This window comes from Penicillium psychrofluorescens (assembly GCF_964197705.1).
Source record: "Penicillium psychrofluorescens genome assembly, chromosome: 3".
In the NCBI taxonomy this organism is placed as follows: Eukaryota; Fungi; Ascomycota; class Eurotiomycetes; order Eurotiales; family Aspergillaceae; genus Penicillium; species Penicillium psychrofluorescens.
Genome location: NC_133441.1, coordinates 3,160,296 through 3,186,522, shown reverse-complemented (window position 1 = coordinate 3,186,522; position 26,227 = coordinate 3,160,296). Strand labels below are relative to the sequence as shown.

Below are 26,227 nucleotides of genomic sequence, written 5' to 3'. Positions count from 1 at the left end.
CAGGTAACACGCTACATTCGCCCCAGTCGTCTCCCAACCTGGATGGGTGGGCGTTGTGTCACAATACCTAGCGACAGATTGGATTCCAACAAATGGGATCTTGATATACAGCCGACTTCCAGACGTATGGTCAAGGCACTTGGAGTATCCGAGTCTATCGAACTGGAAAAGGAATCATGGATTGGCTCGCGAAAGCAGAAGAAAAATGGCAGAATTCCTGATAAGCTCGGTAGGTTCTACCGTCTCGAGGGTCCGAAGATCAACCTCAAAAGAGATATCTACCCTTGAGGATATCCCACAAACTGCTTGGAATTTCGAACTGACAGGATTCTAGAATCTTACTTAAATGACCACGCCCAGCTAAACGGGAAAGACCTTGGCCCCAAAATCGGTGCGATTTTGATGACTTTGACGGTGGAGAAAAAGAAGAAAGCTAGGCACCACCCAGAAGAACTGGCATCTATTCATTGGGGGTTTGAAAAGCGGATTCTCATGCCATGCATCAAGAATGACCGTTACATCATGAGCGAGGGGAAAATTGATTATATTCTGTGGTACGGAGCCTTGACGGAGCTCGAAACAAATTTCATTGTCGTGAAAGCGAAGAGACTCAGCTCTGATCATTATTGGAACTTGCTGCAGAATATGGGTAAGTATAGCGAGCATCTCATTGCATGTATGGACGGTGGTCTAATCTACCTTTCAGCCAAGATCCACTGGGCTCGCAAGTATGCGATGCGAAAGTCTACTATTTACGGCCTAGCTACAGATGGTGCGCAGTGGCGGTTTGTGCATATTGACGAGAAAGGCCAGGTAGGAGGGCCCGCGATCTAGTAAATTGATTAAATGGTTGATTGTATTCTTAGCAAACCGGCAAGCTCCTGCGCTGGGACGACGACTCAATTCAGGTCATTGCTCGAATCAATACGATTATTGATCAGGCAGTGTCTCTCGCTAAACACGCATCACGGCGGCGGCTACATCCACGGCAGGGTTCAGTGTACAAGATGACGGGCTGTGGAATCTGGGACCAGGTTGAATCTGAGGAGAAATGATGTCCTGTTGAAGAGCCAATCTCCTATTGAGTGAACCATGTTCGTTCAAATCGTTCTTGTTTAAGAATAGTTCAACCATGATAATACTATACTTGTTGCTCCACTTTATATACAATTCCTTAACCCCGAGATCGGCATTGCCACCCCCGGTGTCCCCGGTGGACCCGCTACCGGATAAGACGGCTTCGGCGTCGTTTGCACTGGGCCGAGTGCGAGCTACGGCGATTAGTTAATAAATAACTGAGCTCCCTGCCCGGACAAACTCCGCTGGCAAAAAGGAAGCCTTGCAAATCCCGCAACGGTGGCACTGATTACGCTGTGGCTCTTGCATGACGTCTTGGCTCTTCTAGTTATCAGACCTTACCACCGGGTTTTCGCCGGACGGCTATTTATTTTCCCACGACTTTTGAGCAGCTTGATTTCCGTCGCGGAACTCTCCTCCTTCAAGCTGCGACTGCCCTGCAACAAGTCCGATGTTGCGCTTGGGACAGAATGGCCGAATTAACCGAACACGACTATCACTCGTCCAGCGACGACGTTGAATCCCACCACAGCAATGGCGTCACCGAGGATGAAGGCGGGGCGGCACTAGAAAAACGAAGCACGGCGGCGTCAGGCCTGTCGGTGTTCGAGCAACGGACACAATCAGTGGTGTCGCGCATTCGAAGTCGGGAACCTGGTCAAACGGCGCGGTTTACCCATCCTCTAACGCACACCAAGACGAGCCCTGAGGTGGTGGTGGATTTTGAGGGCCCCGACGATCCTTACAGGCCTATTAACTGGGGATTTAGGAAGAAGGCCGTGACGACGGTGCTGTATGGATTGACCACTATGGGTATGTCGCCATGCGACAGAACAATGCCGAGCAAAAGACGTCATCAAGCTAACTACTCTCTTCTCAACCATTGCAGGTTCAACATGGGCGAGCTCAGTGTAAGCTTTCGATCTGCCAAGTTAGCTTGATCCCGACAGGCTGACCGTGAAACTATAGCTTTTCAACCGGTCAGAGACAAATATCCAATGAATATGGCGTCTCAGTAGAGGTATCGACTCTGGGCACAACCTTGCTCTTGTTCGGCTTAGGCTTGGGACCGCTTGTGTGGGCACCTCTATCAGAGCTATATGGGCGCAAACCGGCCGTGTTGGCACCGTACTTCATTGCGGCTATCTTCTCATTCGGCACCGCAACGGCCAAAGACCTGCAGACGATTATGATAACGCGATTCTTCACTGGCTTTTTCGGCTCGGCCCCCGTCACTAACACTGGAGGCGTTTTGGCCGATATCTGGACGCCCGAGCAGCGCGGCGCCGCCATCGTCGGGTACGCCATGGCTGTCGTTGGCGGGCCTGTCCTCGGTCCGATTGCCGGTGGTGCCATCGTGGAAAGTTATCTTCGTTGGCGATGGACCGAATACGTTCGTTTCCTGCTATCCAGTCCGACTCGCGTCATGCTAACATGCTGTCTAGCTTACTGGCATCATGATGATGTTCTTTCTACTCCTCGATGTTATCTTCGTCGACGAGAGCTACCCGCCCGTGCTCCTAGTCTACAAGGCTCGCCGACTCCGGTTCGAAAGCGGGAACTGGGCTCTACATGCCCGCCATGAGGAATGGGACGTAACCTTGAAGGAGCTGGGCAACAAGTACTTGATACGACCGTTCCAGCTGCTAACCACGCCAATTTGTTTCCTGGTGGCACTGTATGCGTCCTTCGTGTACGGCATTCTGTACCTGAGTCTGGCTGCGTTCCCAATCGTGTTCCAAGAAGTGCGAGGCTGGAACCAGGTGGTTGGCGCCCTGCCGTTCCTGGCATATCTAGTCGGCATCTTCATCGGTGCCGTGGCCAACCTCACCAATCAGCGCTTTTATATCAAACGATTCAAAGCGAACAACAACCGGGCTGTTCCTGAAGCTCGCTTACCGCCGATGATGGTCGGCTCCGTGATGTTCGCTGCGGGTATGTTCGTCTTCGGTTGGACGAGCCCCAAAAACATTCACTGGATTGCTCCTATCATCGGCGCCGTTATGATGGGCTTCGGGTTCTTTACCATCTTCCAGGCGGCGCTGAACTATCTCATCGATACCTTCCAGGCAGTGTCTGCCAGTGCTGTTGCCGCTAATACCTTTCTACGCTCGATATTCGCCGGCTGTTTCCCACTCTTCACCAACGCCATGTTCCACAATCTCGGTGTACCCTGGGCCGCCAGTATCTTGGGGTTTGTCTCCATTGCTCTCATCCCGATCCCGTACCTCTTCTACATCTTCGGAAAACGGATACGAGCGCGCGGGAAATGGTCGCGTCCGTCACTTTAGACTTCGTTTCCCCGAAGCAAAAACCCAGAGTTCTTAACGTGATGATGCTACTCTATACTTACATGCTTTCATTCGGTCTTAGATAACCAGATACCCTCGGCTCGCCTCGAAAATATTTTTGCAAGTCTTTCTGTGGAAACTTCCTTGTACATAGCAGTCCATGATTTGTGTCGACAGTTAAAGAAAATAATGTCTATTGTCAATTATAAAACATACCCTTCCTACAGCTTTAGTTATCTTGTGGACAGAGTTCTATAGATGCAGATTTCCATTATAATTAAGGAGCATGACAGAGAGGGAGAACAGAAAAGCATGAAGCACAATAATTGCAAAAATATCCAAACGAAAGTCAATAAAGCCATGCCATAACAAAGAAAATCAAATATATGTTTAAAATACCAGCGAGCGTTTCTTTTGGTCTTCGTCTCTTCATGAATGCATCCCGCCTTTTTTTTTGGTTTAGGATTCTGCATTTTCATCAAGCCCGAGTTGAGACCATGTTGTTCCGACGAGTCAGCTTTTTCGCAATAGTGATTGCCTTCTCCCATGTCTTCTTCTTCTCAGCCCGAGAACCATCGGAGGTTGCGACTGCGCCAGAAGCATACTCTCCAGGGAAATCATCCGGATTTCTGGAGTTGTGCAGTGCGAGGACGGCCATCTGGCCCAGAAACGAGGGATGCTCCAAGAGATCCTCCAGGCGAACTTTCAAGCCCTCTTGCTCAAGCAACCAGGTCAGTTGGGCCATATTGAAAATATCACCACCAAGATCGAAGAATGATGAATCAAGCTGGAATGTCGTCGTCTGGTGAGCGGGTGACTTGGACTCAGACTCGGAGGGAGCACTGAGGCTTGTGGAACGGCTCGGAAGCACCTGGTGCCACGACCTGGATAGGATGTCTGAGTGGACAAGAAGCTCGGCAATAGAGCGGGACTTGAGATGGGCGCTGAGGAAATGCTCGTCCGTCGGACGAGGCAGATCATCAACGACCTGCGAAGGCAGCGAGCGAAGCATGCTGGGAGACGGGAGGGCAGTGCTTGGGTTGGCGGTAAGAGACTGGGCGATTTCGCAGACCATGTCCAGAACCTTTGACGCAAATGACGGGAGGATGGGCCCCTTTTCAGAGAAGCCCAGCGTCACGTTCAGAGTGCGCTCGTCGGCCGGCCGAGAAACCATGGTCAGGTCGGCCAAGTTGTCATTGACACCGACGCCACCCATCTGATACTGAGTATCATCCAGTTGGAGAGAGCCCTCGTAGTCAACATTCTGGTGGAAGACAGAAGTGGTGAAATAGGTCCAGGCAGGCCATTCGGTACATTGCTTGATGATCTCGCGGAAGCCCAGACATTCGTAGGGCATGTTTGAGACCTGCTGGTCTTGCAGGAAGCGGAAGAGATCAAGGGCTGTCCACTTTTCGTCGAACTTGACGCGAACAGGGATCACGTTGACGCAGGGCCCGACGGTGGTTTCAATTCCAGGGACAGTCGCGTTACGTCCGCTGATTGTGAGGCCAAATACCACGTCGGACTGGGCAGACAGTTTCGCAAGAGCGATGGCCCATGCGGCCTGCATCACTGTCGCAACAGTGATATTTCCAAGGGCCATGGGCGGGATCTCGACTGCCTTGTGGATTTCGGTGAAGGAGCCTACATTCTGGAACATGGTCGGGCCCTTTCGATGGACAATCTCGGTCATCTTCGAACCCTCGAGAAGCTTGGTCCAGTGCTGGTAGTGATTTGGCGTGATAGTACCAGGAAGCTGGCGCATGTAGCTCGCAAATGGAGTTACAGGAGGTAGAGGACTACCTTCGTAACCAAGCTTGATGGCCGACATAATTTTTGACAGACACACTCCGTCATACTGAGTGTGAGACAGCCGGATGAGGATGCGGTGCTGGTTACTGCCCTTCTTCTTCACCACATAGAACTGAACATACTGCTCGCCTTCGCGCGGGCCATACTCGCGATCTCGCTGCTGTAAGGTGTTGGTAAATTCATCCAGGCCGCGATCGGTTTCGTAGACAAAAATGCTGGGTCGAATCTTGCGCAGGACGACCTGGAAGAATTGGTCGTGGAAGCATACGAAGACAGTGCGAAGAATATCGAACGCATCAACGACCTTCAAGCAGCTCTCGCGCAGACGTCTCAGATCCAGGGGTCCGTTCCCTTCCAGGTAGAAATAGTTCAACATCCATCGGGATTTGAAGAGGGTTGCAGTCAGTGACAGGGCCTGGAAGTCATTGACAGGCAGAACGTCGGCGATACCACCCTTAAAGACACCAATCTTGGGGCAAATACCACTTTGGATGAAATTATCGTCCACACACTTGGTAGGCTTGAGAATCTCGATACTCTCCGAGGAAGGTGTTTGTGCCAAGGATATGCGGTTGGTATCAGAGAATGCCTCAGACTCTTTAGGAGTGGGTTGAAGGTCGACATTCAACCTTTGCTGAGTGACATTGGCGGCGCGCACTGTTGTAAGCATGTCTTCAAAGACCGGGTTGTTGAAAACATCCGCCACAGTCAAAACAAGTCCCTCCTCACGGGCGGCACTGACCATCTTCATAGCCGTGATGCTGTCGCCGCCCAATTTGAAAAAGCTGTCCTGGTGCCTCACGACGTTGGGGGAAAGCCCAAGCGCCGTGCTCCAAAGACTCCATAGTTTCCTCTCCACATCGGCTGACATCCCATCCTCGCTGGATCGAGAAGTCGCCGAACAAACCCCAGAATCATCTGCTCCTTGAATTCCCGATGCACCATAAGATGAATCCACCGCATCACTATAACCAGACAGCCCCTCGGTCTGGATGCCAGGGACCGTCAATTTTCCTTCTCTTAACAATTGTCCAATAATCTCGTGCACACGATCGTCAATTATCCTCTGGATCGAGTTATTGTCGAGGGCCTGGTCGGACTGTTTGGGCTTTTCACTGTACGCAGATTGAGAGTAGTCCCATTCGGCAGGCTGTTGCTCATGTGGCAATTCGGCTTCAAACTTTGATTCCAACATGGTTGCAGACGGCGTCTCAATGAAGCCAGTAAACACTTTGGCAATGGTATCGGCCAAATATTGCGCTTGCTCATCGGAAACAACATCGCTCCAGTATCGCAGGAGAATGCCTTCCTGGCCCCGGGCGATCTCAACATTTACAGTGACCGCATACTATATTCCAAAGTTAGTGTTAAAACAGTTGTAGTGGATAGAATAAAACGTACCTCGCTGGGATCATGAGCATGCTGCAGGTCAAACGACAGGCCCTTCTCCTTCGAGGCACCGGCCACTGAGTGGTTCTGGATCGACAAAGTGGTGTTAAAGAGTGATTGGCCCTGCCAGCCAAGCTCGTGTTGGATGCTTGCCAACGAGCAGCTCTGATGTGGAATACTGCGAATATAATCGTCCTGCACCTGTTTGGAGACATCCACAAGAGTTTGCTGTCTGGAGAATTGAACTCTGCAGCAAAGCATGTTGATGAAAATCCCGATCATGTCCTGAATCCCGTTGACAGGAGCGTCGCGCCCAGCTGACAAGTATCCAAAGCAGACGTCGTCAGAGGCAGTAAACTGTCGGAGCACAATGGCCCAAGCGGACAAAGTCAGATTGGCAAGGGTAACTGAGCTCTTTTCGCAGAACTGCAGAAGCTCAGGGAAACGCCGGAAGTTCATGAGCACGCCCTTGAGCTCTCGCTTCGACTCAAATCCGGCAGAAGGAGCAATATGGCAAGGGCTGACTCCGCCAAGGTACTGTTTCCAGTGATCAAGAGCCTCGCTCTGGCTCCTGGATCTGATGAACTGAATGTAGTCACCGAATTTGGGTCCTTCGCCCTCTGGAAGTCGATGGTCGTAAGCCATCGCCAGATCACGCAGAAGGACATCGACAGAGCCGCCATCAATGATGGCATGGTTGATCTCTAGCTTAACCAGAACGCGGCCACTGGATGTCTTGCAGACCGTCAGCTGATGAGAGAGTTTTGATTGACGCGTAGAGTTCATGTTGCGCAAGGAGATCGAGCCCAGCTTCTCCTCAACCTGAGAATCCGAGCATTCGACTCGGAGAACATTGTCGGTAAGTTTGCTGAGAACAAGCTGGTCAAATGATCCTCCACTGTAGGTGCTGTCAATGAAGACTGTTCTCAGCACTGGGTGGCGCTCAACAATGGCTTGCCATGCTTGCGCAAGTTTCTCCGCGTTCACCCTTCCAGATCGCGGATCCTTGATCTCGAATACTGTGTGGAACATGTAGGCGTTGGGGTCGCGAAGTTGACTCAGCAATAATCCCTCTTGCATTGGAGAGCAGGGATAAATGTCTTCGACCTGATCCTTGCTCCGAATGCCCAACTTGCGGAAAGTGTTGTTGGTGAGCATCTGAAGCCCATGGTAGTTGATTGGTAGCAGAGGATAGTCACTGAGAGTAGGCTCGGGGGTCGTGCTCTTCAGCGAAAGGAGATCCTTCTCGAGGATCTGCTTGCACTCCATGATCCAATGGCGGATTTTCCCTTCGCGTTGCATGTGACGGTTGTAAGTAAATGCAACATTGAGCTTATCCTTAATAACAATTGCGGACACTTCAAACAGGGCGAATCGAGCCGTCTCAGGTCCCATATCACCTGCAGTGGCAAAATCCGCGCTGTCAAATGCGCTGCCGTAATGCTGGAACAGGGAATCGGCACGCTCCAGCTGCTGAAGGCGACCCAGGTAGTTGAACAGGATTTCAAGAGGAACCGGGAATCCAGATGAGTCGGATTGGAGGAGGCTCTTAGCGAAATATGGTCGGCCATTGTCAGCAATCTTGCGTCTAGCATCCTTGACACGCTTGATTGTGTCGATAATTCCAGCTGTAGTCGGGTGAGTATGAGGTTCAATTATGTGTTAGTGAGAGGGCAAAATCTTACCAGACTCTGGGTGTATTTGCAGTGGGCACATGGCCGTGAACCAGCCAACAGTTCGCGAAAGGTCAATGTCCGCATCCCATGCCTCCCGGCCGTGTCCTTCGTTATACACGGTGGGAACCTTACGATCAGTGAATGTGCGACGGAAGGAGTGGATAATGGATGACAGCAGAATATCAACCGTATCAGTGCGGAAGATACCATGGCATCCATCGAGAATAAACTTGGTGACATCCTCGCTCAGAGTAAAAGACTCCATCTTGATGTGGCCGTATACGTTTTGCATGTTATCCATACCCCAGTAGCGGAGATCGGGTTGCTCAGGGGTGAAGGGTAAGAGGCTGTCTGCTTCGTGGACTTTGCTTCTCTCGAGTTGCATCTTGCACCAGCTCTGGAAAGAAAGCGCTTTCTCATCGGAAAGAGACCCGGCGGCAACAAGCTCTTCCAGATCCTGGAGAACAATGCGCCAAGACACCATGTCAACACACAGGTGGTGAGCAACAAGGAAAAGAATCTGTCCACCACTGCGAAGGTTAAAAAGATCTGCTGCGAATATGGGTCCCTTTAAAGGATCCAAGCATGTCTGGCTCTCAGCAATCTTGGAGACCATCTCGCGTGTCTCGTTAATAGAGTGAATGCGGAAGCGGTAGGACTCATCAACCTCCTGTTCCAATTGTAAGCGCAATCCTTTTTGAATGTTGGGGTAATGTTGTCACTTACCGCTGCAGCCTTTTGCTCCCAGATGCCATTGCTAGTCTTGGTAAATCGTGCTCGGAACATTGGGTGCTGGCTGGTCACAGCCTTGATCGCACGGCGCAGGACTTCTCCTTCAACCCTGCGAGTGACGCGCACGGTGATGCTCTGGTTAAAGCGGGCAGCGCCCTGGAAAGAATTCGAGCACTGGAAGTATAGTTTCTGGATTGGTGAAAGACCGAACCCTTCACCTAGCTTTTCTTCGCGTTGAGAAACCGGAGCTTTGGTTCCAGCTGCTTGGGAAAGCTCTTTGATCGACCTGCTCTGCAAAATGTCGTTGAGGGTCAGGACAAGGCCCTGCTTGCGAGCTCTGGAAATCACGGCCATTCCAGTGATGCTGTCGCCGCCCAAGCTGACAAAAGAGCGTTCGACATTGATCTTCTGCAGAGAAATGTTCAAAACTTGTGCAAAGATCTCTCGAATCACCTTGAGGGAGGTGTCCTTCTCCGGCTCCGCCTTCTTCTCACTATGGCCACGCTTCATCCGGTCATAGTCCTGCATGATTCTGTCGTAGGACATTTCGTCAATGTTTTCAAGCCAGGCAGTGATCTTCTTTCGGTCGAGCTTGCCAGACACAAGCATGGGTAGCTTTTTGATCAGTGCCCATGTCTGCGGAACCATGTAAATTGGCAATTGATCCTCAAGGCTCTTCTGAACATCACTGAGAGCGGCATATGCGTGGCTCTCGAGTTCTCCTTCGTCAACAAGCTCACAAGGCTGATCCGAGATGAGGTTGTTGTCCGCAACAACCTTGTTAAGAGACATAACAGTAACAAGGCGCTGCTGAAGAGGACCGTTCTTTGGAAGAATAACCACAGCATGTCGAACGCGGGGGTCCGAGTAGAGTCGATGCTCGATTTCACCCAATTCCATGCGTTGACCGTGGAGTTTGACTTGGTGGTCCTTGCGACTAATGTAGCCGACAGTGCCATCTTGGTTGTAGTAGCAAAGATCGCCGGTCAGGTAAATCCTTCTGGGAGACGGCAGGTTTGTGCCAAACTCCTTGATCCAAGTCGGGTTTTCAATGAAGGTCTCGGCAGTCTTCTCTGGATTTTTGAGATACTCTCTCGCGAGAGCAGGGCCTTCAAGGGCAAGCTCACCAACAGCCCCCAAAGGTGCCAATCGGTTGTGGTTGTCAGGATCGACGATCCAAGTCAGGGTGCTGGGAATTCCGTATCCAATGCGTGCAGGATCCCGATGAGCGGCAACAGTGGTGTCAACGACCGCAAACACACAGGTCTCCGTGGGGCCATAGCAATTCATGAGATGGGCAGCGTTCGCCCATTTGGTGATCACTTCCTTGGACAGCTTCTCACCACCACACGTAAGAATCTTGAGGGAGGGGACAGACGATGGCTCAACAATGCTGGCAATTGAGGGCGTAAGGAAGGTCCAGTTAACTTTCATGCGTCGAATAGCACCAGCAACATCGTTGAGACGTTCATCCTCGCTGGGTACACAGATGCAACCGCCAAACATCAAAATTGCAAGAACCTCCAGGACTGCGGCATCAAAGGTCAACGATGCAAACTGGAGGACTCTGGAGGAAGAGTCCATGCGGACCATAGGTCCAAATGCCAAAGCACTGCTGGCAATGTTCTGATGCTCAATGACAATGCCCTTGGCACGACCAGTGCTGCCAGATGTGAAAATTGCATACGCCATGTTCGAGGGTGTCACTTGGGAGCGGTTACGGGTATGCGTATTGAGAGAGCCATACGCCTTGATTGTCTCCTTGCTGATCGGGATCACAGTCTTGACGGCTCGGGTGTAGCGGTTGGTGTATTTTGGCGTGCAGAGAATCATGGTCGCGCTGACCTCCTCAAGAATCTCCTCGTGTCTCGATGTAGGATGTGATGGATCCAGGGGAACATATCCACCACCTGCAATCAGGATACTGATAATAGTGACCATTGCCCAAGCAGACTTGTCAAGGCAAACAGGAACGAAGACCTCGCGGCCGACACCGCGAGAAACCAGGTAATTCGCAAACGATGAAGCGAGCTCCCAAAACTCCCTGTATGTAAGCTCACCATCCCAGGCACACACAGCCTGAGCATTGGGGGTCTCAAAGGCCTTGTCCCGAATGTAATCATGGACACATCGATCGGCTGCTGCGATGTGGCGTTGATTCCAGCGAGAAATCTCAGCCTTGTCCTGAGGGCTGATAACTTCCAAGTCCCCGAGTTTTCGGGTGCAATTCTTGGTCGTTGATATCAATTGCTTCAGCACGTAGCAAAACTGCTCGGCCAGTCGCTTGGTCTGCCAGCCGTTGATGACGAGCTCATCATGGTGTGCTTTGAGGGAAATGCTTGTTTTCGAGATGCCGCATTCCAGCACAAGTGGGTGGGTATAAAAGTCTTCGCTGGCCTGATAGTTCTCATCAATCCAGATCTTGTCATTGAGTTTCCCTTCATTTGGCTGGATAACCAACAGATTCTGGAAGTTGCAGCCAGTGGAAGTGTCGCTGTTGATGGTCCGGATGCGCTGCAAGCCCGAATGCAGGTGCGGAATCATCTCAGTTGTTGACTGGTGCACGTTCTGCAAGTATTGGAGGATGGAAACTGCATTGTCGACCTGAATGCGAGTGGGAACAGTGGTCAAAACGGGTCCAGCAATATCGCCGACGCCAGGGAGATCGATATTTCGACCAGACAGGGTTTCACCAAAGCAGACGTCGCCAGCCCCAGTGTGGGTAGCAATTACAATCGCCCAGGCAGCTCGAATAAGCACAGGCAGAGTGAAGTCAATGGCGTTGGAAGCTCGGGAAAACTCCAAGGTGTGGTACTGGGTGTTCCCGGCACGGACAGCATCAGGGACAGAATTCTTGTTATTTGGGAAAACCTCGCTGGAAAGATCGGCAAGATATGACTTCCAAAAGACATCCGACTCAGCCATGTCTTTCTTTGAAAGGTGTTCAATGAACAGGCTGTATGAAGTCGCCTGTCGTTTACTCTTTGAACCGAGATAGTTCTCTTCGACCTTACGCCAGATCAAAGGAATGCTCCAGCCATCGTAAAGCGCGTGGTGGACGGACCAGACAAAATAGCTGGTGGACGAAGCATGGGGTTGAACAATAGCGTATTCAGTCAAGGGAGCCCCGTTATGCTTGGGAAGGTCAACACTGTCACTCGGAAGTTGATCAAAAGACTCTGCATGTATCCAAGAGATCGGTGAGTCCTTGATAACGACCTGCGTAAAGTTCATCGCCTCCGTATGCACAATGCGCGTTCGGAGAATGTCCAGCTCGGTCACTGTCTGTTGCCAAGCAGCCTTGAACCGCTCGAGGTTCACTCCATCGGCGAGGCGAAACGCTGGCTGGGCAACATAGGCTCCACGGTGCTTAACCGAAAGAGTAAGAAGGCCTTCTTGAACGGCACTGCAGGGATATATGTCGGTAATAGAATCCCGTGGTACCGCGCAATTGTCCGTGACCTCCTCGAGGAGCTCATCGAGAACAACGGAAGGTGGCAGCAGCGCAAAAGGTTCAGTGACAACTTGCTGCTTGATCTCAGGTGAGTTAGAAGACACCACACAGCTCTTAGCCATGTCCACCAACTGTGGAAATTTGAAAATGTTGGAGACTGTGAGGGCAATGCCTTCGGTCTGTGCAGCTCCAACAAGATTCATGGCGGAAAGCGAGTCACCACCAAGTGCGAAGAAACTGTCTTCGACGGTAACAGAGCCAGGTTCGAGATCGAGGGTCTTTTCCCAAAGAGATCGGAGTTTCATTTCGGGTCCATCTGCTTGCAGTTCCTCCTGTTTTGTGACAACTTTGAAAGTGATGTAGGACTTTAGGGCCTCCTTGGGCAAAGACTGGACCATGGCACGCAGTCTCCTGCGGTCGACCTTTGCCGATGAGGTGAAAGGCAGGTTTCGCAATGGGAAGAAGAGGCGTGGCATCATGCTCTGAGGTAACAAGTCGGGCAGAGAGCTCTTCAGTTTTTGCACAACATCCATGTTGGAGACAGATATTGGCAAAAGCAATGGGTCAGCACCAGGAATTGTGGGAGCAAACTGATCGGTGCTGCCACCGTGGAAGGAGTCTTTGTCGTGGATTGTGAAAAAGGCCGCAAGACCCTTTGCCACGGTTCGTTCTTGAGGCACGACGACATCGACAGCGACTTGAGAGCCCTCTGGGAGGCAACGAACGCATTGATGTTCAATTTCCTCGAGCTCAATTCGCTGGCCGTTGAGTTTTATCTGGGTGTCCTTCCGGGAGATAAAAGCAAGAGTTCCATCGCTGTTGTACCGAACAAGATCTCCGGTGCGATACATGCGATCGCTTCGCTTGAACAGACCCTGAAGGCCAGTATGAAGACTCCAAACAGGATCTTGAATGAAGGCTTCCTTGGTTTTCTGCTCGTTGCCGAGATACTCCCGCGCAATATTGCTCCCCTCCAAAAGCATCTCACCAACTGCACCGACAGGAAGAAGGCGGTTGTAGTTGTTGGGATCAACAATCCAAACTCTGCAGTTTGCAGCAATGCCGATAGATGTGGGATCATTGTTGATACGATTGCCATCCCAGTCAACCTTGACACCGGTTGTGGCAACGACAGTGGCCTCAGAGGGACCGTAAGCATTGATAACAAATCTGTCGTGCCAGCGGTCGATGTGGTTTGCCGGCATTTTCTCGCCTCCCGTGATGATGGTCTTGAGAGTTGGCACATTCTTGGGTTCTAAAGTGTTGACAATGGCAGGGGGTGAGGACATATAGTTTGCTTCCATACGTCGAATGGCGCCTCCTAAATTGTTCATGCGCTCCTCTTCACTTGGAACACAGACGCAACCTCCAGTCATCAGTGTAATCATGATTTCCAAAATGCTAACGTCGAAGGTGTAGTTCGAGAATTGCAATGCGCGAGTTCGAGAGTTCATGTGCAGAGCATCAGTCATGGCAACTGCAGTGGTACTGAGAGCAAGGTGTTCCACCACTGTGGCCTTCGGCTTTCCAGTAGTTCCCGAAGTAAAGATGGCATAGGCGGCGTTGAATGGGGTGGGTCGTTTGCCGGGCAAGGCCAGTGGAGAATCAGGAAGCTGAGACAGAGAGGGTTGGGAAACAGCGAGAGCTTTCTTGCAAAGCTTTGACATCCGAGCCTGGAGAGAAGAAGCGCACAAGACAAGATCCGCACCGATTTCGTCAATCAAGACTTGGAGTCTTGCGTCGGGATGGGCAGGGTCAATAGAGACAAACGCGCCACCAGCCTTGAGGACGGCAAGTTGAGCAACAATAGCCCAGGCGGATTTCTCGAAACACAATACCACAAAGGCTTCAGGTTTGACTCCAAGGCCGGAAAGATGGCGTGCCAGGCGACTAGAGACAATCTCAAGTTGCCCATATGTAAAGTTCTTGTCCCAGGAGCAGACGGCTTCAGAGCGAGGATGAAGAAGGGCTTGTTGCTGAATGAGTTCGTCGGCGCACTTTTCAAATCGGGGGGGTGAAATAGCATTCCATTCGCGGACCTGGCGGCAAGATCGCTCGGGAAACAAATCAAGATCTCCAATTGCACGATCGCGAGGGTTTGAAGAGACCAGGTCGTCGAGAATGTGATCAAATGCGTCGATGACATGATTGACTTGTTTGCTGGACAAAGTATCGGAAGAGTAGTTGAAGTGGATTTGAGCAAACGAGTTGGAGACTTCAGCTTCGACTGCGAGCTGGTAGGCGCTACTGGCTGGTGTTTCTGCAGGGCTGCCGTTCGAAAGGTAAGATGCCTTGTGGAACTTGAAGAGGGTGTTAACAAGAGCTCCATCCTCAAGGCCAAGTTGGTGAATGACAGCGCTGAGATCAACGAAGTTTTGGAGGCAGTTTTCACAGTCCGTTTTGACTCGCTGTAGGGTTTCCTCCACTTTTCGATCGTTGTTCAAAAGAAGTCGACAAACGAAAATGGCAGGAGAATCAAGTTGCTCGGCGTCGTCGGAATCAGAGGCAAGGTAAGCAAAGCACACATCGTCGCAACCGGTGTAGCAACGGAGAACCATGCCCCATGCAAATTGGAGGAGGGTCGCAACATCAACACCTGCCATCTTGCTGAAGGCATGCAACTTTCCAGTCTGTTTGTTGAGTGTGCGAGTCGAGCGATCCTCATCAATCAGGTCGCGCGACAAGGCAGGGAAGTTGCACGGCTCAGCCTCGGCAAGGTACTCCTTCCAGAAGGCAACATTGCCCTCGGAGAGCGTCGAACGTCGAGAGTTCTGCTCTGCCGATTTTGAGCCGGTCCAATGTTTGATGTCAAACAATCCGAGAACATTGGTGGGCAAACCTTGAATCTCAGTTTGCAGGACCTGTAAGTTCAGCTTTCCAAAAGTGGTAAGGGGAATGGAGGAGATGGGAATGTATATACTCGGGACCTTGTTTGTTGGGAGGTTAGCAGTCAAGTGTGCATGTATACTGATAATTTCACTTTGCATATGTGGAGCAGAGTGTTGAATGATCGAGCTGTCACCGAAAGTGGTCGAGATTTCGTCGGTCGAGATCACAAAGGCAGCAAGGCTTTCCGTAACGCCGGCATCGCGATGGAAAGTGATGCTTTCCACAATGCATGTGGTCTTCGATTCCACGAAGGAATCAACGTAGTCTTGGGTCTTGGAACAATTGACGGGCAGCGATAGTCCGACAGCGTTGCTCTTCCGGTCAACATAGATCAAAGATCCATTGGAGTTGTAGCGAACAAGATCTCCCGTTTTGAAAAACCAGCGCTTTCCGTTCAGGTTTCCATCGGACTGTTCAAAGCTAGAAAGCCACAAGGGGTTCTCAAAGAAGTCTTTAGGTGTGGTGGCATCAAGTTCGAGATAGCCTCGAGCGAGAACGGGCCCTTCAATGACCAGTTCGCCGACGGAACCGATGGGAACAAGAGAATGATGGTTCTCCGGATCAACAACCCATGAGACGCACGACATTGCAGATCCTATTTCCCGAGCCTCAGCCGAGTTCGCCAGGTGTGGGGTGTGAAGAGAGGCAGAAGAAGTCTCTGCCGTGCCATAAAGTGTATGCAGCTGTAGATCGTCGGCATTCCACTGGCTAAGGACAGCACTTGCCGGAGCTTCGCCAATGAGAGCAAGAGTGCGCAGGCCGGGAACATCCTTTGGAGAGACAAGGGCTGCAACAGTCGGTGTGAAACTGGCGACATTGGCATGGAGCACATTAATCGCAGATGACAAGTTAAATGGCTCGATATCAGCCGGAATACAAACACAGCCTCCATGGATAAAGGTACCAAAAGTCTCAAGGAGGAACATGTCAGATGTGTGAGCAGCAAACTGAAGAGTTCTGGAGACATCTGACAGTCTCAACTTCGCAGCAAACCCCTCGGCTCTTGTCATGATTGTTGAATGCTGCAGCACAAGTCCTCTAGAACGGCGAGAGAGACCAGCCGTAAAGGCGACATATGCGGCATCTGAAGGAGTGGCAGCGGAGAAAAGGGGCTCGTCAGTGAGGTACTCCAGGAGAGACTCGCTCACAGGGATGACATATGGGATGAGTTCTTCGAGAATTTGAGCTTTCTCGGGAGATGCAAGCGCGACCTGAACCACATTATCAAGAACCCATTTGTCAATCAGAGCCGTGGTTTGAGCAGACTCGACAGGAATACAGCCACCACCGGTTTTCATAATTGCCAGGACTGAAACTATGTTCCAGACAGACTTCTCGAAGCAGACAGGGATCAGACTACCGGGACCAACACCAAATGTAACGAGATAGCTTGCAAGGCGGGAGGAAAACTGATCCAGCTTGGAGTAAGTCAGGCTACCATCCCAGGCAGTGACAGCCAAAGCATCTGGTCTCCTCTTGGCCATATCTTGAAAAGTCCGGTGGACACACTTGTCGATGGCTTGCGGCATCTTGTTGTTCCAGGAGAGAATCTGGTCCTTATTAATATCGCTGAGAATATCCAGCTGGCGGATCTCCTTGTCGGCATGGTCCATGATATTCTCGAGACAGCGAAGGTAAATGCTAGCAACGTTTGCAGCCTGGGCATCCGAGAGATTGGTGGTCCAGTAGTTAAGATCAATGCGGGCCTCGGTATCCATGGCCTCAATGTTAATGAAGATCGGAAACTCGGCTGGGTCGTGAATGGTGCCAACTTCAACGCATTCGATGTCGCTGCTCACCGCATCCTTGGCACTGGGCAATCTGCGGTAGGAGACGCCTGAGTTGAAGAGATTGATGTCGGAGAGCTTGAGGGCATGCTGGATGTCGATGAGCGAAGTTTGACGAAACGGAAGGCTCTCCATGTAGTCGTTCTGGATCTGCTGGAGGACGTCGCTGAGTTTGGAGTCTCCAGTAATTTTCATGCGGCAAGCCATCAGGTTGATGACAGGACCGACCACCCATTGGATACCATCAACAGCAACGTCTCGCAGAGATGCCATGTAGCTAAAGCAGACGTCATCAGAGCCACAGAAAGAGCGAAGAGTGAGACCCCACGCCGCGTTGAACACATTGGAGAGCGTGATTCCCTTCTTTTCACAAACAGACTGAAGCTGCGCTAGAGATCCAAAGTTGACAGGAATTGACCGAAGGCTCTTAATTGACTTCTCGCCATCAGTCAGAACCGGGAAATGGCATGGCTTGGCATCAGACAAGTACCCACGCCAGTAGCTGATACTGGCCTCCCTCGGCGCATTCCGAAGATAACGGATGTAGTCTTTGAACAAGGGTTTGGGGCTTTCTTCAAGTCTTCCAACGTAGGCTAACTGCAAATCACGGAGGATAATAGAAATAGAGTTACCGTCCATGGCGGCATGGCTGAGCTCAATGCGGCAGAAGAGCCTTCCGGTAGCGGTCTGGCAAAGAGTGAAACGGTATGCCGGGCGAAGCTCACGATAGTTCTTGGGCGCCTGTCTGTCAAAGGTGGCGAGCACATCGCTCTCTCTAGAGGACTGCAAAAAGACCGGTGTTGCATCGTATTTCTTGAGCACAACCTGGCAGAAGGGGTCACGAGGAGTGAGATTCTCTGCAAATATTGTCCGGAACATGGCATGGTGAGAGACAACTTTCTCCCAAGCATTCACCAATCGATCAAGGTTGGGCACACTCGATCCACAGCCTTTGATTTCAAAGGTGTCGTGAACAGCGTAGTAGGAGCTGTCGCGAGTTTGCCCGAGCAAGATACCCTGCTGCAAGCGAGAGCAAGGGTAGATGTCCTCAACGAGATCTGGAGATTTGATGCCCATGGCCGGAAGCTTTTCAGAAACCAACTTCTCGAGACTGTCATAAGTCAATGACAGCATTGGGAAAGAGCTCAAAGTCACTCGGGGCATCAAGGACTGCAATTTCTCGGAGAGAGACACAAGCAATTGCTGGCAGGTAGAAACCCAACGATGAATTTGGTTCTGGTGCTGCATAAACCGGTTGAAAGAGAAAGTAAATCGGAGTCGCCCAGCTACTACCATGGCAGAGATCTCAAAGAGACCGAATCGTGGAGTGTCACGGCCAAAGTCTGCGGCGCCTCCTCCTTGCCCTGTCTCGCCCGCCATCTGGTTGACAAGTTGGAAAAGACCATCTTTCCGCTGCAGGTCACGGTGTTGGCCAACGTAGTTGAAGGACATTTCAAAGGGATGCGGGTAGCGGGCGTCCTCTTTTCCGTCATTGGGCAGGACTCGACTGGCAAAGTCGGCACGACCATTGTCCGAAACGCGACGCCGGAGGTCCTTGACCTGAATGAGGGTCTCGACCGGGTTGTTGGGTTTGAAGTCGGAGACGAAGATGGGGTGAAGGATGGTGAACCAGCCGACAGTGTGCGAGATATCGATTGACGAGTCCCAAACCTCTCTGCCGTGCCCTTCGTTGTGGATCACAGGCAGAGCACGATCAGTAAAGGACTGGCCAAAGGAGTGGAGCATCGCTGCCAGAAACAGATCGATGGGTTCGGTCTCGAGAGCTTTATGGCACTCCAGCAGGATGGAAGTGGTGTGCGCCTCGTCGATTTCGAAAGAGGCGCAATCCACATCACCATACGTGGTTTGCTGTTTCTGCAATCCCCAGTAGGCAAAATCCGCAGCAGGAAGCGATTCAGTTGCTACCTTCTTTTCAGTGATCATGGCTTTGCTGTGATCTGCTTGCAAACGGCACCATGTCTGGAAAGGCAAGGACCCATCCTTACTGGCAGACTTGTCGGAATTGAGCACCAGGTCTTCCAGATCTTCAAGGATAATTCTCCATGAGACGATATCGACAACCAAATGGTGGGCGGTCATCGACAGCAACCAATCCTGGTCTTGGAAATTAAAGTAGTCGACTGCAAGCAAAGGTCCAGAGAAGCAGTTGATGGACGATTGGCTCTCCGCAACCAATGGCTTGACATTATCCATGCTGGAGACGATGTGGGTACGCCATCTATAAGAACTTTTGATATCGCAAGTGATTCTTTGCTTCGAAGCAGTTGCAGACCCGGAATCGTCGAAGCGAGCGCGCAGCATAGAATGACGTGAGATAAGGGTTTCGACGGCCTTGCGAAGGGTCCGCTCATCGATTGCCCTGCTCAAACGTGTGAGGATGCCCTGGTTAAAATGTCCCTGTCCTTCTTTGCGAACACCGAAGTGGAGTATTTGGATAGGCGACAGGTCGAACGGTTCGTCCACAGATTCATGGTAAGTAGTGGCATGGTTGACGGCTTTGGCGCGAGAGGCGAGGTCTCGAATCGACTTGCTGCGGAGGACCTCTTGCACAGAAAGCCCGACTCCACGCTTTTTGCACAAGCCGACACATGTCATCGCAGCGATGGAGTCGCCACCGAGCCCGAGGAAGCTCTCATCCAGGCTGAGCTGTTGTCGCGGGACGTTGAGAACGCGACTGTAGACGACGGCTAGCACCTCCTCTGTCTCGTTCGTAGGTTGCGATGTCACTTGCTGCCTCATGGCGACCGCTTGGTGGTTCTGCGCATCGGGGTCCTTCTCCATACCAGTGACCCAATTCGCGATTCCTTTGCGATCCAATTTGCCGGAGGGGAGCAAGGGCAAAGCTTGAACACACAGCCAGACCGCAGGGACCATATACGTAGGAAGTCGGGCTGACAATCGCTCTCGAAGACCGGGGACCAGCCTAGCCTTTTTCGAGGACGAGACAAGTTGCAAGGGTTCCAGGTCCGACTCGGATTGATCGGCTAGAAGGCCAGCAGAGGAGACCACAGCTGCCAATCTCCCCTTGGAAAATCCAGACTTGGGAAAGAGTACAGAGCAATGGGTAACCTGTGGGTCGGTGCTGAGCTGGTTCTCGATCTCGCCCAGTTCGATTCGTTGGCCGTGAACTTTGACCTGGGTATCTTTGCGGCCGATGTAGTTGAGCGAGCCCGTGTCAGAATTGTAGCGGACTAGATCGCCTGTCTTGTAGAAACGACGATTCGAGTCACCGCCAGCGTCAAATTTAGTCCAAGCTGGGTCGTAGATAAAGGATTCGTTCGTCTTTTGTGGGTTGTTGATGTAGCACCGAGCGAGGGTCGGTCCTTCGAGGAGCAACTCACCAGGGCAGCCGATGGGGACCAGTTCGTCATGATCGTCCGGGTTCACCAGCCAGGCCCGCACTCCAACTGGCAAACCAATGTCTTTGCAATCGGTGTCTGGTGTGACATTTGAATTAAGCACGGACGCCACAGCGGCCTCCGTAGGACCGTAGCCATTGACCAGTTTTATTTTGGACCACGTCGTCAGCTGTGACTGCGACATTGCCTCACCAGCTAAAACAAGGCTCTTCAGCCCTGGAACACTGTCAATTTCCACAAAGCCAATGAACGAAGGCGTAAAGCATGCTTGGTTGACTCTCATATCGTTGATGGCCCCTACGATGTCGTTCAACCGGGCCTCTTCACTGGGGATGCAGACGCATGCCCCGTGGATCAAGGGAGTTATCGACTCGGCCAAGCTCGCGTCAAAAGTGTGCGCAGCGAACTGCAACGAGCGCGTGTCGCGATAAATTTGCAGTCCAGCAGCATGCACCATGGCACTCGACAGGAATGCGCGGTGCTCCAACAGGGTGCCCTACACTCGATCAATATCCAATTTAATTAAGTTCCTAGGGCAATTAAAAACGTACCTTAGGCTCGCCCGTGGATCCGGAAGTAAACAGCACATAGGCCGCATTCTGGCTGGTGACACCCGACGCAACATCCGCATTGTCCGCAGGAGGCGACAGCCCATCCAGCGTCTCCGCGCACAAGGGAATCACCGTCTTGGCAACGGACTTGAGATGCTGCGCACGATGCTGCGAGCACAGAAGAATTGAGGCCTGCACGGCGCTGACCAGGCGTTGCAGGCGGGAAGTCGGGTGTGTTGCGTCAAGCGGAACAAAGGCGCCGCCGGCCTTCATCACGCCAAGCATTGCGACGACGTTCCATTTCTGGGCGGTCAGCGATCTATACAAAAAAAAGATAAACAAAAACACTTCACAAACTCACCGATTTATCAAAACACAACACCACGCGGGTTTCGGGGCCTACCCCCTGCATGCGCAGATGGCAGGCAAGTTTCGAGGCGACATGATCCAGCTCGCGGTAGGTCAGGCTTCCGTCCCAGGCGCAAACCGCCTCTCTCTCAGGGCCGGCGAGCGCCTGTTCGTGGATCACGTCGTGGATACACTGGTCGTGCAGCGTGAGATTCGTAGAATTCCATTTGCGGATGCGCTGCCAGTCGTTCTCCGAAAACAAATTAAGCTGGCTAATAGCGGTGTCCTCGGACGAAAGAGCTTTGGCGAGCATCTGCTCGAAGATGTTGGCAACACTCTTCATGTGTTCCCCCGACATGTCTCCGTTACGCCACTCAAGGAAGATGCTGATGTCCCCAGCCAGCACCTTCACATGGAGACGAACTTGGCACTGCGTAGAGTTAGCACTCGTACAAAGAAAAGAACGTCTTTCGCAACTCACCTCGTCGGGCAGAGCGGTTGCCAGAATGGGTGGCGATGGAGGCGACGACAATGCCTCCGACGCCTGGTTGTATGTGCGCAGCATCAAGATGGTGTTGAACGGAAGATACCCATCGGAGGTACCCTCCAGTCTTCCAGATCCATTGAGCTGTTTGTCGAATCCATCGTGCCTGCGCACTTTATCTACAATGGCGGTGATGGAATCGTTCTCGTCAACTGCTAGCCGAACCACCGACAAGCTGGCGCCGCTCGACCGCTGTACAGGGTTTCGGGGGGAGCGGGCGTCGCCTTCGATGTGCTGGTAGCCGAAGCAGATATCCTCGGAGCGGATATAGTAGTGTAGGACCAGAGCCCAGGTGGCTCGCAACAGCGAGCTCAGACGGCCCTCGTGCGATGCGATTAATAATTGGGCATGCGGAGAAGGCGTCGGTCTCGTCTTCATCGAGACCGGGCGTTTAGGCCCGGCAGACGCGGAGGCGAATCTAGGGAGATAGCACTGAGAGGATTGAGCCATGGTGTCTAGGCGGTGCGTCTTTACCTGCGGTACTCGATGAAGAGAGGGCCTCAATTAGGGATGGGAGGGTGAAAAGAAAAAAAAGAGGTTAATCTTCAATACAGGAGCACCCGCGGAACCGGATGTCTAGGCTATTTTAAAGGAAGGGCGTTTTTTCAAATAATAATTTTTTTTTAGCCACAGTAGTTACGCCATCGGCCATCGGGGCTACATTACAGACTGCATGGCCATGCTCCAGCTCGTTCACGAACCGCCGCTCCGTACGGAGTACACAGTAATACGACTCGACCATACGGGCAAGTCCCCGATAGGAGGGAATCAGTTACTGGCGAAATTCAGGATACTCCATGTATCTTCCTTGCATGGGTTCAGATCTCGATTAGGAAGGGCTGGAGTGCAGAGTACGCGTGAGTGGATCAGGCCGTCTAGCCCCTGTGGAACCAAATCAGGTAAGCAAAATAGCCCTAGATGAGAGCCCCAGTCCCACCCTATGCAAACCACTGTCCAAGGAGCGAACAAGAAAAAAGAATGGGAAAAAAAAGCAAGTATGCAGGGGCAGGGTCTTGATCTGTCGAGGACTACGCTTGGCTTCTTTTCTTTCCAAGCGAGATCGGATTCATCTGCAATTTCCCGATCCAGAGCCATGGGGATGCTGTCTCGAACGTGGTCCAGCAAGGTGGATGCCAGTCTGCCAACGTAGTGCGCGTTCGCCACTGGGTGCATCTCTGGGATGCAATTCGCACGTCAAATTATTTTGCCATTCGTCAGGTGCGGCCCTGCAGATGCTGATGCTGTTGGCAGTTGGAGAGCAGGTGCATTAAGCAGGATGGGGATGGAGGAGCAGGGGATGCACCATGTTCGAGAATCTCACGAGATCTGAGTCTTTTTTCAGTCTGTTACACCGAGTGAGACTGAATCTGCACACATGGCACTCCATCTCCACCTGTTGTTCGAGGCGGTTGCAGTGACTGACTGCGGATTGCACAGGATGCAGGGCCCTAGAGTAGCAGCAAGGTTGCCAACCGAGGATGATTTACCGCGCTGTTCAGGAACTGAACAGGACGAACAAGTCGGCTGCGAGGGCGATGCAATGAGGATCTCCCTGATGATCCCGTTCGGACCGTTCAGAGTATTTATGATTACATTTGTCTCGGATACCCTGGATTATTGCGCTGTTGTCTGAGAGACGGCGCTGCACTCTGCGCTCTGTCTGACTAGTTTGTGGAGAATAATTACAAATCTCGCTGGTTCATCCCTTCCCGACAGTCGAAGAGTCCACAGCTTAGTTCCATCAACGGCCGGCAAATAGCATCGGAAGAAAACCGGCCTAAGCCAAGCCATTATTGAGCGGAATGGAGAATTTGACGGCGAAAGTGGATGCGATTGACGCCTCCCGCCAATAGTTCTGGAGAAGGTAGCACAACCAGAAGCCTTGGGGGTGCGCTTCAACTCCTGGATGGCTCTCGCAGATCCAATGCTGCAAGGGCGTCGAGGGATGAGCGCGGGTCGATCCGACCAGTCGTTCTTGGAAGAATCGATTCCCTAGACTCTGTGCTTACTCTCAGCCGTGAATAAAAATATATAATTAATAATTAATAATTAATTATAGAATAATAGGATAATAATATGTAATGGCTGGTGGTTTTGAGTCCCAGATACAATGTTGTTATTCCCGATTCGGGGCAAATCTGACTACTGCACCTGAAAGTGGACTGACTGGCTTACTGTCGCATCCAGCCAGCATTCCACGCGCCAAAAAACATGGTTCGCAACGAAAAATGTTGTGCGCCGCAGTCCATGTGGTCGCCTTTTTTCCCGTTCTTTTCTTTTTGCTTGCTCGCTTTCGCCGCGCGTTGACTATGAAACCTTGAATCTGATGTTGCGGAACGTCGATGAAGCAACGACTCGTCGCGATCTCGGGCTAGTCCCAATCTTGGGCCGGAAGATCGTACCGGCTGATCGTCACCCGTTTGGCCGGTCTCCCGGGCTTGCCGAGAGTCGGGGCTATATCTAACTGTTCGCCAGCAAGGACAGCAGCGCCATCTGGTCGGGAGAGTGTCCCCGAGAATAGCGGTGGATCATTTACTATGGGAAGGGTTTTTTAGCGAGGAACTAAAGTTCTCACGGCCACTCGGATGGCTTGTCGGGAAGCCACAAAAAAAGGTAGATCATTTAGCGACTGCATCGGTTGGCGTCCGTGCCGTCGTTAGCAGCCGCCCATGAAGAGCAAAAATAGCCTGACAAGCCATTGTTCATGTTAGGGTCCACAAGGCGTCGGCTTTGACAGGTCACTTCCAGTTCGCGCCGATCCTTATACTGGACATCACATTCTGTATGTAGTACTGTTTTCCCCCGGTCTCCTGGAGAATAATGCATCTCCAGTGAATTGGAGCAAATTATGTAAATGTTGAAGACCCCGAGTCACCACAAGATGGATGTGAGAAAAGCGCCAACAATCACTCTCACCGCAAATCGGACAATCCTTGTCGACATGCAGGTGCCACTTTGGCCAGGGCCTTTCGTCAGGCTGTAGGTACAGACCTCGATCATGCATATTGGGTCTCTCCAAAGCCTGGAACATGCGGCATTACATTCTGCCGGTCTCGATTGAAATCAATCAGGTTGAACTTCTCTCCGACGGTGTCATCCGAGGCGATATTCCTCCGTGGCCGATTACAAGCGATTGGTTCACTCACATAATCGGGTCATTTACCGACCACCGAAAGCTCAGCATCGACCGTGTGCCGCCACATCCGTGTTTGACAAAAGTCAGTATTTAGTGGCAGGCGACGGTGCCAATAGTAGCAAAGAACGCCAACCGAGGAGAGGCAAAATAGGAAAAATCTGCCATGCGATTCTGCACGGAAAAATTGCAAATCAGGCGTGTTCCAGTTATGCAAAGCTGGAGCTGCACAGACGTTCCCAAGAAAGAGGAAACGCCGGACACATCTCGCGTGGGACTCAGCCGTACAAGCTAGACCCGCGAATTCGGGCAGCATTGTGTCTGACTTCAGCTTGGAGAAACCATGCGGTCAAGTAAAGTTCAGCACCGAGAACACAAGTGTCTCAAACCCGACGTCAGCGAGCTTCTTCCATCAGAGCTCAAGGATGATCCATCATACAGACAGAGTGTACGCCCTCGCATCGGCGAAGGTTTTATTACCCTACGAAAGCGTGGTCTTAGCCGGAAGGGAGAAGGGCTGCTGCAAGGTGACACGACTCTCCCTCGTGCTCGTCGGGCATTGGATCCGCCGGATCTGCTGAGGGTTTTGGCCCTAGGGGGTCCAAATGTACCTCGATCTACACTATTGACGCATCTCATGTCCGATCTCTCCCCACATCCCCAAGGGGGAAAAGAAAAATAGGGGGGAAAAAATAAAGGCACAAACAAAGAAAAACAAAGTGGAGTCACAACAAGAACAATATACAGCAGCAGGAGAGTTTTGCTTCGAGCATTGCAGCCAAAACATCCGGCCATGCTTGTCCGGGATCCCGTTCTCATCGCATTTTTAGTATCAGCATTGTAAGACCGTAGCATTGGCCACCGTAATTTTGTCCACTTAGTTGCAGGGAACCAGGACAGGCAGGTAGGAGCTCAGGATGTGCATCTCCTAGATGCAGTGGTCAAGCTCCTGCGCCGAGGGATACGTATGTACTAGTAGACAAGATCACCTTAGGGGAATCTGATCTAGACCAAAGGCACCTTTTGCCCCCCCTAAGCCATGAAAACTTCTGCACCTACCCTCTGACACCTCGCAACATTCGTCGACCTCGTTCCTCTCTCTTGACTAACCATCACATTTCACGCCCAGATGGTTCTGAGAGAGTAAGTAATGGATTTTTTGAA

The 26,227-nt window shown here is 51.7% G+C and overlaps 3 protein-coding genes across 3 annotated transcripts; 2 read left to right on the top strand and 1 right to left on the bottom strand.

The window, feature by feature from the left end:
- Window positions 1–126: 126 nt before the first annotated feature.
- Window positions 127–1,055, top strand: PFLUO_LOCUS5311 (uncharacterized protein; the record flags this gene model as incomplete). Its single annotated transcript, XM_073782745.1, has 4 exons — window positions 127–229; window positions 335–649; window positions 707–813; window positions 867–1,055. The coding sequence occupies 4 exons, from the start codon at window positions 127–129 to the stop codon at window positions 1,053–1,055; spliced, it is 714 nt and encodes a 237-aa protein (XP_073639369.1).
- A 492-nt stretch (window positions 1,056–1,547) lies between these two features.
- Window positions 1,548–3,368, top strand: PFLUO_LOCUS5310 (uncharacterized protein; the record flags this gene model as incomplete). The annotated part of the gene is made up of 4 exons (XM_073782743.1): window positions 1,548–1,890; window positions 1,967–1,988; window positions 2,047–2,470; window positions 2,523–3,368. 4 exons carry the CDS (start codon window positions 1,548–1,550, stop codon window positions 3,366–3,368), a joined length of 1,635 nt encoding a protein of 544 aa, XP_073639368.1.
- A 478-nt stretch (window positions 3,369–3,846) lies between these two features.
- On the bottom strand, window positions 3,847–22,380 carry PFLUO_LOCUS5309 (NRPS; the record flags this gene model as incomplete). The annotated part of the gene is made up of 7 exons (XM_073782742.1): window positions 3,847–6,528; window positions 6,582–8,197; window positions 8,255–8,915; window positions 8,972–20,983; window positions 21,039–21,341; window positions 21,400–21,816; window positions 21,868–22,380. The coding sequence occupies 7 exons, from the start codon at window positions 22,378–22,380 to the stop codon at window positions 3,847–3,849; spliced, it is 18,204 nt and encodes a 6,067-aa protein (XP_073639367.1).
- Between the last annotated feature and the right edge of the window lie 3,847 nt (window positions 22,381–26,227).